The following is a 13752-nucleotide window of genomic DNA, read 5'->3' as shown; positions in this document are numbered from 1 at the left end:
ACATTATTTACATATATGTACAAGTTTACTCAAAGTTTACCAAAGTTTCTATTTGCTTAAATACAATTACAATGGTGAAATATAGAAAAAAAAAATTTACAAGATCACAGAAAAAATTTTCAGTCCTGCCCAGAACAAAATTAAAAAGATTAACTTGAACTTGAAAAGAAAAAACCCCACACATTATTTAAAAGGCACCTCATATGAAACCTTTATCCACCATTCTTCTCCGTTACTCTCCATATAAAGGCAAATTTCAGGGGCAAAACAATCTCTAAAAATGTGAATACATAGATATATAACACCGAATGATCACATAATATATTTGCCTTAGTATCAAAATATTGGCTTTGCAAAGTTACGCAGAGGAGCTAGCTTGTAAAATATACTGAAACACCGAAAGTCCAAGGTAAAATGAATAATAAAATGAATTTCATGATACTTCATACCCTCTCAGTACAAAATGACATCCTCTAGTACATGAAAGTTGTGAAGTGAAAATCACCTTGTAGAAATAATTATATTATTCTCTCTTCAGCCATTAAGTATTTTTCTCTCTCACTTCACATATGTTCAGAGTCTTAGACGTTGACCCATACATTCTCTTTTTCCATACTGGTGCCGCTAAGGTCCTTTAATAACATTTTTAATATTATTCTTGGTCTGTTTCTGCCACTGAGGTTTGAAAAAAAGAAGTTTCAGGAAGGGGAATTCAGTTCGAATACAAATATTAGGCTTCTCTGAAGACATATTTAGAATATATTTGAAGAACTGTATGTGTTGCATATGTTGCTATAGTAATTGATAGATGACTAGGACACGCAATCAAGATTTCCGTATTAGCAATATATAAAAAGCCTCACACAGGCGGACACACACACAATCTAATCCTTCCAGTATGCACATATATAATTAATCCAACAAACTGATGACAGTCCTATAAATCACTGCTAAGTATTGAAAAAGTCATTTCACAGCTGTGACATCAGCAAAATGCATCCAATGGTTGTGACCTCGCATCTGTAAAAATCTTTCAAAAATATGCTTGCAAGTGCTTCCTATTTAATCTACAGCACTAATTGTAAAGCTGCGCTTCACAGCTTTATCTCCACATTTTCAATTGTTTGCCCAAGAATTCACATCCTATCTTTATTTTGCAGGATATTTATAGTATTCGTATGCATTCCTCACAGAAAAAAAGATACCTCATGTCTTCTACCCTGTAATGCTTGAACAGACATAAGCAGTAATCTTTACTGGCTATGATTCTCAGTATATCAAAAGAGATTTATTCTCTTTAAAGAAGTGCCGTGCTACAAAGGACTAGAAACCGGAAATGTTTGAGGGAGAATTAAGAGAGCCTATTTATTTCTTAATCTCTATTAATAAATAAGGACAGGATGTATCTGAAGTTATACGGGAAGTTACTGAATTTATAGAATCATAGAATTGCCTACCTTGGAAGGGACCTTTCCCCAGGCCAATGACCTACTGCTTTGTATTTAGAGATTTAACATCTTATGTTTTGTGTTCTGTCCCAGGGAAATTGGTTACCTGTGGGTCCTGGCAGGGGAGCAGCTTTCCTTCTCCGTTTGATGTCTCCCATGCACAATGATCCTAAGTGTACACTGGTTTGCCTGCAAGTAATTATAGGAGAAAACTATTAGCAAAGGAAGAAAATCACCCCATAAACGCACAGCTTGTATTATCTGAACCTATATCAAAACATTCTCAACCAAGATGAAGCTGCACAGTCAAGCCACCAATCTTGTTTATATCGAAGCATAATTATGTTTGTTGACAAGCGCTCAGTAGCTAAATGCAGCATCATAAATTGTTACTGGAATGAATAATATAAAGGGAATGCTTTTTAATTTTCAAAACTGGCAATCTTTCTATCTCAACATAAAACAAAAACACTGTTGCTCCTGACAGGAAAATAGCTAAGATTAATTATCTAAAGAGATCACAATACTCTTGGTAGGTTATCAATTGGCGGGTAACGCCTGACTGTCAGAACAACATTTATTACATGAAAAGTATTATCAATTTTTTTTTAAGGTAAGATGAAGAATGAATGAGAAAACATGAAACAATGAACTCTTCAAGGGTGCACGAAATAAACTTGTAGCACAACAATTTTTCCTTTCCTAATTCAGTGGCAAGTTGTAAGAATGACAACATGGAAGCACAGTATCTGGTATACTCAAACAATTACGAGCTTACACTTGGAGACTGGAAAATTGGTGGAGCTACAGAAGATGACAAACAAGCAAATCTTATTGCTTTACAGCCAGCTACTAGAAGTCAGGTACCACAGAAAAGGGTTTATTTGGAATTTCCAATATTGAATTTTGGAATATACTCTTAAAGGACAATTACAGTCATTATTTTTCTTAATGTACAGTGCCTGTAGAATGGAATATACGTAGCTGGCATTTTTTGGGAAAGAACTATAACAGAAGGGGGGAAAATGCAGTAATTTCTAAACTCCACAATTTTAGTATGTCTCCATAAGCGTTACAGAGAACTGTGATTCTTACCAAAGCAGCGTAGAGAATTTTGATAAAATTACAAGCTGAGAATTGCATCTGACAGTCTACTGTAGCACAGTAACACTCTGTCACTCACAGGATCTGGTTTCAGGGTGGATATACGACTTATTCTTTATTGCTTTTATAAACGTTTTAAAGCAGTGCTGCTTCTAAATGAATACCAAATGGTCACGTAATGTTGAGAGATCTCCGATCTGCTCAATAATGTAAAATAGTGACAACAATGCCTTGAAGAAAAAGATGACAATGTACAATCCTCTACATACTACTTCTAAAAAGTTACAGCAAATTAACAAGTACCACTGTGCTTTTATTTAAATAGTAAAATATTCCAAGAAATTTGTTTCACGCAGAAGTGCACTCTAGTCTCACCTAGTGAACCCCTTTCTCAACACCTATTTAATTCACTTTGTTTTAAAACAGACATTTTCCTTGCAATTCTCTAAGTTGAAATTGCATCCTATTTTAACATCCAGAAACTGAACACAGTTGAACTAATATACCAACACAGTGATAAATTTAAGTCCTAAATTTAGAAAAAAATAAAGCAGTGTAACCCTTTCATAACTGGCTGTACAATAAAGAAAATTAATATTTAAATACAATAGGTGGAAACAATTATTAAAGAAAAATATTTAAGAGATGTACATAACATGCAGAATAAGTTGTGCAGTAAATTATATGTTAAACAGTGTGCAAATCTCCATTTTCTCTTCCGAATGAAAAAGAGAGAAAGTCTCCAGGAATACAAGTAGGATAAAAGATAAAAATTAATAAAGTCAGGCAATTGAACCTGAAGACCTGAGCTACAGCAGCAGCAGCTAGCAGTGTTTGAGTTATTTTACCCAGAATTGATTATCTGTTACACTACATTGAGATATCTAGATTATTGATCTGTAAGATTATGGTACTGGGGTCTCCCCACTTTTCCTCCAGGCACATCGAATGGAGTTGCAACAAATAACACTAAGTAAGGACTACTTTGTTATTGTTGTCACCCTTCATGTAGAACATAGCAGTTACTTTTTAATTTAAAATCAATGAGCGTCTGAAAGGCAGCCTTGTTCCTTCGGCGTAAATGAATCATTCGCCTTTGCTGAGCACAACAACCCGATCGCCAGCCAAGGTGAGAGTGGGTATTTCTTTGTTGTCGTCCAAAGTTCTGTGTGCTACAAATAAATAACAATATGCTAGAGCACCAATTACGCTTTGTCAAACCCGTGTTTAGGGCCACTAACATCAAACATTAAGCTAACTTGCAATTCTAAAGTGGCATTTATTTTCGCCAGGTCTTAACATTTGATACGCACTGTCAATGTAGATTACAGCAAAACAAAAAAAGCTCCCCCCGCCCAAAGAGGAACAGACAAGAAGCATCAGTGCCCTGGAACAGGCAGGTTACACGAAATGAAGTATTATTCTGAAGCTGCACAGTACATTTTGAAATGCTTGTAATGGGGGTATTATAAAGTAGGGAGAACTCTGACCCTCAATCAGGCTAAGTTCAGCATTATGTTTCTTAGCATTAAATCAGAAGAGCGTGGATTACAGAAGGGAAGAAAGCTATTTGCCTGACTTCTCTCTACTTACCCCTAGCTTGCTTCCAGCTATCATTTATAAATAGTGCTCTGGAGGGAAGCTAGGCATTTTATTAGGGAAAAAATAAAACTTGTTAAGACCACCTTGCCTGAAAACTTGGCTTTTGACGTGCTGGTGACAGGGACTGGAGCAAGCAGTGTCAAATGGAATAATTTTTCAGGAAAGACAACAGGAACTTGTCGCCTCATTGTATGCATTTACAAATAGAAGCTTTTCAGAGTATTAGGCCTAGTTAAAGCTGCCCTCTGGATAAAAAGTGTTCCCAAGCAGCCTCAGACAAGCTTGGGAGACAAACAGATGTGACTATGGTCCCTGGCGTTTGGCAAGAACACTCACTGTCAATAAGAAAAATATGAGCATGGACAGGGCATCAGCTGCACCGCGGCCGAGCAGGCCTGCAAGTGTCACAGCCGCGGCAAAGTTGCGGCAGAGGGAAATAAAAGGGCTGCAAAAGCCAGGCTGGTGTGAACTTACACTAGCGTGCCAAGAATTTTTGTTGTTGTTTGTTGTTGTGTCATGCCTCAACATATTAAACAAAAACACTGGAAAAGCCACTGTCAATTCTTATTCATTTTTCGTCTTGCACACGGTGTTTAGATTCTCCTTTCTACATGCTAAACAAGATCTCAGGAATGAAGACGGACTGGAAAAGGCAGTAATGACAAAAAAGCTACTGAAATAATAAATAATGAACACAATAAAAAGTAGTTTTGATATAGCAAATACTTTTACAGAGGCAACAATATGTAAAGCAATTCACAAACATCTACGTATTTCTTGTGACAAACATTCACTCAGACAGAAATTTTGCTATTTTCTTCTTAAATAGCTGCAGTCTCCCTACTATGTCTTTTTTCAAGGTAATTTGCCCTGTACTATGGTAACATGCCTGGAATTGTCTCTTTAAAGTCCCCAAATATTTCTATGCATGCCTCCACAACACAACCTCTTTTTCTGTAATTTTCATAGCACAAGCAAATATTTTTGACGAGGGCCTTTTCTGCGGTTACACTTGTTCACCTCTCCAAGACATTTGTTAAAGGCTACGTCAGATTTTTATCTACCCTGACCTTTGCAGTTAATGGACCATTCAGTTACATTCGCCAAATAAAGGTCTCTTCTGCGGGGGAACCTACAGCTGCACCGCTTTAATTGCAGTCCACCTTCTGAGCAACTGAACACACAGGTGGTTCTTAACTCTTTCACTAGTAGTTATCACCTTTGCTGCTATCAGAGTTCTAAGTTCACCAGTCCCGTCACTGAGAAGGATAATACAATAATATGGGTGTAGGGCAGCAGATGCTCCTGAACATGAGTTCTAGCTCTCTTCTGCAATTACTATCATCTCATGCGTAAAAATCCTCAAACAAAACTAAATCCAAAACCCCCACCAAAATGCAGAGAAAACCCCTCTCCCAAATTAAAAAAACCTATTCAAATTTGGTAATTGTTCCACAGTCTCTTCAGAAAGACGCAATGAAGACACAGCGTTACATAGCAGGTAGCTTCACAGGCACTAGTACAATAGCCTCAACTAGTGAGACTGTCATCTCCCTTGGGGGAATGCTGGGTACTACTGGATTAAATTCAAAACGTTTGCATGTTTATTTTATGCGTCTCACTGCACCAACATGTCTGTTGACCACTTTACTCTGTCTGTCTCCTGTTAGCAGCTGTCACTTTCCTTGCAAGCTGCAATGCTTCATTTGGTACCAGCCCAGTTGCTCTTGTTGGTGCACTTGAATTGTGACGACGGTTACAACTATATTGAATGCAAACTTAATTTTGTCCCTTAGTATATTTAGTGATAAACCATTTACCAGACAATACTATGACATTGCTAAGATTACTTGTAAGGAACAAACGCGATGGCTTTATGTTCTGTTTCTGTCAAAAACGCATAAAGTTACTAACAAAGGCAGAGGTGGAAGAATGTGTATTTTTGGTTTAACAGTATTCTCTCTCCCCCGAGGAACAAATCCTCGGTAAGCAGTGCCACAATATCTATGCATTCCTGCAGATGGCTGTAGAACTCTGCACGTTTATCACCGCTGAATGCTTCAGCTAATGGAGAGCCTTGATAAAAGTTTATAAGTGAACTTCTTTCACAAGAGATTACAATAAGGCAAGATTGGACTGGTTTGCATTTTAGAAGGGACTTGAGAGAATTACTTTGAAGGGGAAATCTAATTGACACTATCAGTCCTCAGTCTTAAACCATAGATACGAAATAGACATGAATATGGATATGATTGAAGAGAGAATGCAGTGAGGACCACAGCTCACGCGAAGCTTGAAATGACTGGACAATTTCTTACAAACTGAAACTGAGTAGGGAATATGTGAAGCAATGTTCACAGCAGCAGTTAAAAATGAAAAAAACAGAACTCACAATTGGGTAACAGAACAAGCCAATAAAATGGTTAAAAAAATGGAATGTGTGGAACAGCTCAACTTTATAAAATCAAAGAATAATCTGAGCAAACCTTCCACTATTCAAGTACCTTTTTACACAAAACTATCACAGAAATGGTTCTCATATCCTTACACAGAATGGACCTATAGTACAGATTATCTCATTTCTTACATGGCTTAAAATGCAGACACTGCTGTATCTGGTGGCCAATGGAACTGCATCCATTAGCACTGCTTAAACAAAAGAGCTTGGATGAGTTTTAACTCTTACTGTACCTTCCTAAACCTTCACAAGTTGTAGACAATGGCTTCAAGAGCATCCTGAGTCCATGGAACAGTTTATGATCAGTTTAGAGGTGAACACCATTAAAAACCTGTTACATATGTATTTCTAAATGTCCAATCACACTATTAGCTAATTAGATAAGATGAATGCAAAATTCTACACTTTCATTTGACTTAGTTTCCAGAAGTACGGACTTAATCAAAGGTGTCACATCAAATACATGTACTAGGCAATTAGTGCTGTAAATTTGGGAAGACTGTTCTATACTACCTAGGTATAATGAATACTTCTAATCTTTGCCTCCAGCATCTACCTCAGTATAACCACAGAAAAGATGCACGATGATTTCATTAATATTACACTGGAAAATGGAAGGCATGTTTGCTTTTCATGAATAATACATGAAAAATAATGGCTAAGGAATTTTACAAGGAAAGATTTCCTCTTTCCCTTGTAGCATACAGCTTGGTCAAAACAGACACAGCCTCTGGTCTCCATTTGAACACCCAGATTAGAGTAACATATGCAGTAACGTACGTGCCCCATGGACAATTAGAGAGGGACGGCACCTTGTCCATTCTGAAGAAGGTACCTACATTCTTTCACTCTCTAAAATATGTATAGTGCGTGTGCACTTCAAGTGGATAAACAGGACACTACTTTGAGGTCAATGTTTCTCGGCAGTAGATGAAGACAGAAAAGAGCGAACAAAACAGTTGCTTTAACAAAGAAGATTTGGAGTGCAAATCTTAGTATTATGGCGTAGGACAATCTTGAAAAACAATCTGGTAATGTTTTGTTAAGAACATTTGAGATAAAGCTCACTCAGTACAAATTTACCCAACTTTAGGTCAAATCAATGTCTGAAATCTATTTTATTTGTTGCAGAAACACATCAACTGTATGTGTGCCTATTGGCAACCTAGGCAGTCAGCGTATTAAATGCCCAAACACGCACCACAGTCTACACCAAAACTCCTGTGACAGCTGCATTCCTGGTGGACAGTCCCTCACCTGAGCTCTTCTTCCAGAGAAAAATACCTTCAATAATGGGACACTGAGATCGCATGCTCAGGTTGTATGTGACGTCTACCTCTACATCCATCAAATCCTCTCAGTGAATTAGAAGGATTCATGACTTTAATGGAGCCCACAAAAGCAATATTGATGATGTGTAGTATCAGGAGATATCCAGATTCCTGGAAATCAGAAACTTAAGAATCCTGCTTTATAGTTTGCTTGATTTTGTTTTTAATATGTGAAATAATTCACAAATTCATACATATTGCTTCATGCTAACTTTCTGGAGGTTGTAGAAAGAACCACCCTCACCTCTCCCAACACCAGAGTGTTGACAGCATTGGAAGGATTTGTCTCTGAGCTAGGAGTGGCAGACCAATACTGCTGCAAATTAGTCTTGTCTACAAAATACATTAAAAGTCTCTACAGAAACTTTTCATTCAGTACTAAAGAACTTGCAATATAATAATCAAATACAATGCATATGCAGCATATATATTATTTTTTAATGCTTACGAAGGTGAATATATATTTCTTCTTGGTATGACTTTTCTCAGACACCATTCAGGTGAAATTAGTTCCACACTTGATTTCTCTACATCTTTTACAAACAGTAAAGCTTTTCTTCAGGCTTGTCTAAAGAATGACATCATCTATACAACAGACTGCTTCATCTGCCTCCACAAGTGCAAAAACCATTACATTAACCACAAGCACTATGCACTTTATTTTCCTTTTATTAAATCTTAAACAGATGTGATAAACCCATGCAACTCTATCAAACTCCTTTCATACTATGCCAATCTGTTCACAACATAATTTTAAACATAAGGGTGACATACCTGTATCATCGAAAGTCTTAGTGGAATCTTATTATGAGAAGAATACAATCTTCCCTGGCCCCATCAGATTATCTCATCACCTAATGCTATATCTTAATATGTTCCTTTCTGTTGTCTTTTTCAGCACTTCTAAGTGTCATTCAGACACAGTTGTCCAAAATTTTCCTGAACTCTACAAATCTAGACACTCAACTCCACACTGACGTAATTTTAACAAACACAATGGAAAATAAAAACTTACATCACCACATACACTTTGACACCCAATCTCAAGTCACTTATGTATTTTATTTGTGAATTGAGTCTCCAGAAAAAAATTCTGTAATAGAGGCCTACTGCCCTCAGAAAGGATAATGCATTGTTTTTTCTTGTTTCTAATTAGTAATTTAAGCATATGTTCAGCATTTAACTCTAAATGTTTGCCTTTTCCCCAAGCTCTAAGACAGCTGTCCAAGATGTGAATGCCAGAAAACATTTAAATATCAACATCTGTTGAATTATGTTAATTTAGTGTAATATAATTGGGCATGAGTTGGAATTGATCAAAAGTATATGAATTACACAAAGGCAAATCCAAACCAATATCTTGGTGTACAAACAAGTCACCAAGGAACACTGAGGGAATAAAACCAAAAAATCCACTTCTGTTAAAAATTAAATAGCTAAAACTTACAGTTTTCTCAAATGACAGGATTTCACATTTTCAAGAAAGGAAACGAATATTTATACTAATTCAGAATATAGATTTTATATTCATTCAGAATATTTCTAAATATTTTTGACAGCAAGTTCCAATATTATTTTATGTCAAGCAACACCTGATGAAAATGAATAATGCTCACGTGTGTAATGGTGAACTGTAGTTAGAAAATAGGTTGCAGCAATAGAATACTATCCCGTTACAGGGCAATATTGTTTCAAAAATTCTAAAGCAAACATTCTTTTGTTTCTTCTTCATCTTGCGACAACATTGTTGGTATCCAAAAGGTATGGGCCCTGATCCAGCTGTGAAGTGATTTAGAAATTATCTTTGTGACTTGAGCAATAACCACGGTCTTGAACAGCTACTTCCACAGAAGGACTCCACGGCTTACTCAGCTACACTATTCCTTCCAGCTATTTCTGGACACATATTTGTTTACTAAGTAAATATTAAGCTAGTGCAGGACCAATGTATTTTTTTGAAAACACATCCTACCTATATAGTTCTAGATTACACTGATATAGAGTTATGTTAAATTACTTCAAACGTTAGCACCATATTCAAAATCCCTTACTTGTAGAACAGGTACAGAGCAAGAAGTAACACTAAAAATACACCCATGTCTAATATAGTAGTTTAGAAATGGAACAGAGAAAATATCAGGTTGGAAACACTCAACTTGTTTATCAGTTTCTTTGTTTATCAGTTTCTTTGTTTACCTCTGTGCTGGGAAGGTGAGCAAGCACGGCCAACTGGAATGAATTTGGTCCACTGTAAGAGACTGATAATTCAAATATAGGTAAACAGCCAGTACAACGTAATGATTTTTAATCAGTCTTTCAGACCTAGATCTGGACCAGTGATCCAGAAGCTTCTGTCACATTACAAACACTGCAGTCAGTCCTTAACCTACTGCCTTCCAATTGGTTCCAAGAAAGTAACAGCTCTGCAGCTGGACCCCAGCATCATTCTCCTCCTTAGTCCCTTCTGCTTCCCTATTTTTAATACTATGCTTGAGAAACAACTCTTCAAACAATCTAATTGTCTGGCCAAGATAGTACAGTTTTAATGCAGTTGATCTGATAAACAAAGAAATGTCTTCAACGTGGGATGAGGGAGGGAAAAATAATAAATGACTAAAGCTAAGACTGAACATTAAGCAAATTATGTTTCCTAACACAGCACCCATTCCCCTCGGTAACTGTCATGCAACTCCCTTGAGTACAAGGGGCCTGCATGTGTAGGAGTGAATGCAAAATTTGACTTTCTAAGAACAACGGAGAAGGTAAGAGAAAGTTAAAGGAACATTGACTTTTCTTGTTCCTTTTTAGTTTCCAAATTCTCTATATTATTAATTAGTGATACTAAAACTTCTAAATAGATATATAAAGGAACAGAAGCCCTGGCAAAACAAACTCCCAAATCAAAAAATTAGGAGGCTGAACACTGAACAGTGTCCTTTTCTTCTTTTTGGCTATGACAGTTACTGAACGTTAGTTTCCAGATAGGCTGAAATGTATTATTGTAATAAATGATCACAATTTCGAAATATCAACAAAGAAAATAAATACGAAAATTCTACAGAATTTGAAACAAACTACTCAAATTTTCTTCTGAGCTCTTTCTCTCCTTACACAAAACCACAGTCTGGACAGAAGCCTGCGTGCCTACGCCTCAGAATTTTAGTGAATGTGCATCAGTGGATGCTTCTTTGTGTATATGGGATTCAAGGATTAGAAGCTTCCAAGCTTAGAAGGAACTCACTGTAAAAACTGCACAAATAGTGCAATTTACAATAAGAACAGAAAAACAAAATGCAAAGTGACCTCTTTTGATCGCAATGTTGCTTAACAACAGGTTAAACAATTTTTGGAATTACAATGCAAGTTACTGCACACAGCTCCTGCTCAGACTTCAAACAACTCTGAATGGTCTTCACACCTCTGAAGCCCAAATTAACTTTATCCTTATGCCATTAGCATTTTAACAAGTAAGATGAGACAAGCAAAGCTTCAGCTTTGGAGCACAAGCTCAAGTATAAAAAGAGAGAGATGTAAAAAAAAAAAAAAAGAGAGCCTAATGCAGTTGAGTGTTAGAAATAAGCATACCATGTGCTAAAATTCAGGTACTGAAACTAAGAAATTTGCTATCAATTCATCCAGGGGGAAAATTCAATTCAGATGGTACATCAGGAGGATCCAGAAGTACATAATTTCTAGAGGTTATCTGATTTTTTTATTATATACATTTTTTAAAATCAGGACTAATTGAACTCCTGTTAGTTAGCATACTCACATGCACCTGGAATTCAATTTTAAATGACACATTTTCAGTATCATTTAGCAGCTTATTTATGTACAATATTATACAGTATATTAGATTTTAGTGCAGTAACAATGAAATTTGGCTTGTGGTTTTGTACTTAATTAGTTTTGCATTAAAGATCATAGAATCATAGGATTGTTTGGGTTGGAAGGGACCTTAAAGATCACCTTGTTCCAACCCCCCCTGCCATGGGCAGGGACACCTCCCACCAGATCAGGTTGCTCAAAGCCCCATCCAGCCTGGCCTTGAACACTTCCAGGGATGGGTCATCCACAGCTTCTCTGGGCAACCTGGGCCAGTGCCTCACTATCCGCAGAGTAAAGATGCAATGAAACTGTCAGATCATATGGAAAAATATATTTTCCGAACAGAGAACAGACTCTTCAAAAACTTCTGCTACTTTTGCATATGTTCTCATGGAGTTAAAATACGTTTAAGACACTTGGTGGCTAACATTCATTTAATTAATGGATACTTTACATCTATCCATGAACCACTACTGAGGCTTGAAGATTAAAGCATTACACACTGGCTACATTTTGAAATAACAACTAAACTGTCGTAGTCCCGTCCTCCTCCCCCAAATGAAATGCTTTTTAGGACCTTAAAAGTAAGGCCATAGTATATAAAATTCAATCGGGAATTGTCCTCTTCCAAAATGGCACCATCTTTTACTCTTCCCAGAGAAGAAAAATACCAAACTGATGGAATAACACTGTCCCTGAGGGTGACGGCAAGGGAGGAAAGCAATGTGTCCTCAAACATTCACATAATTTAATCTGGAACTGCAAATATTATTAAGCACCAATCATAACATCACAGTTACTGCTTCATGGCACTCCAAAGAGGAGATAAAACTGCTTAGTTGTTAATTTCTAATGATGTAAACACATTTGGATTTTAATATTGCATCTGAATCTCCTGCATTATTAGCTCTGGGGTTACAAGATATTAACTTACTACCTTTAATAATTTTACACTTGAATTAAAAGGCATGTTTAAATATTACTTTCCTTTAAAGTATTTTTATTGGGAATATATGTTCATGTGATGGTAGAAGTGAATCATCGAGTACAGCAACTATGCATTCCTTAGCTTTACTGCAGTGTAAGTATGTGCACATTTTCATGTATAATTTTCAAAAACTGGCTGAATTTACCTCCTCTGGTATTGTAATTTCATTCCGCAAAAGCCACATTAAACAATTACAGTTCTTGTAATTAACCAGTAGTCTAATGTACAGTTTTCTTATCCCAATCCATTAACAGCTGCTCAAAAAATGTAGTAATTAATGGTTTCATTTATTTTTGGCAAACCTGCAACTCGACAAATAGTTTTGTATCTGCTGCAAATTAGGACTCTTTCCCAAACAACAGATGACACGGTGGGAAAGAGGGAGCAGGCAGAATCCTTGCACATCTTTGTCTCTTTAGAAGATCAAATCAAGAGCAGCTGTAACGCTATTTGTCACATCTGTGTAAAAAAGTGCCATGATCCATATCATCAGATGAAAATGAGTAAGTGCTGTACAAACGTACAAATAGGGGTTTCCCTTCCAAATGGGGAAAGGCAGAAAGTCGTATTTCTAACCAAATCAATAATACACTTTTGAAAACTCTCCTCAGGTTTGGTGTAAGTTTTTTCTTAGGGGCTTTCTTTAAATACTAATTCATAGAGAATACTGTTAGTCATAAAAAGCGAAAATACTTGAGAGTCATCCTCTTGTACCAACACAAGGCACAGATTTAAATTGGATTGAGACCAACTAGGGAAAGGAGGGAAAGAGACAGTTGCAGGAAACACAGGGAAGTTACGACTAATGTTCTGGGGTTTTATTGACACCTCACCATTTAGTAACATCTGACATATTTCCTTTACATAACCCTTCTCATACTTCTTCCAGAGTCTGCTTTCCTGAATGCGTCCTCCACACGTGCAAAGACCTGTATTTCAGTCTGTGCTGTTCACCACGGCAGACGTCTTCAAAGACTTCTTGCCAGACCAAAA

At 36.7% G+C, this 13752-nt stretch overlaps 1 protein-coding gene across 1 annotated transcript in view; it reads right to left on the bottom strand.

The window, feature by feature from the left end:
• GPATCH2 (G-patch domain containing 2) overlaps positions 1 to 13752 on the bottom strand; it is a 130172-nt gene that overhangs the window by 15174 nt on the left and 101246 nt on the right. The window contains exon 9 of the mRNA XM_063328430.1: positions 1555 to 1637. Within this exon, the coding sequence (XP_063184500.1) occupies positions 1555 to 1637 (83 nt within the window). The remainder of the gene's footprint in view (positions 1 to 1554; positions 1638 to 13752) is intronic.

Source organism: Chroicocephalus ridibundus, chromosome 3 (assembly GCF_963924245.1).
Source record: "Chroicocephalus ridibundus chromosome 3, bChrRid1.1, whole genome shotgun sequence".
NCBI lineage: Eukaryota > Metazoa > Chordata > Aves > Charadriiformes > Laridae > Chroicocephalus > Chroicocephalus ridibundus.
The sequence above is the reverse complement of the archived record's forward strand: the minus strand, read 5'-3'. Positions and strand labels throughout refer to the sequence as shown.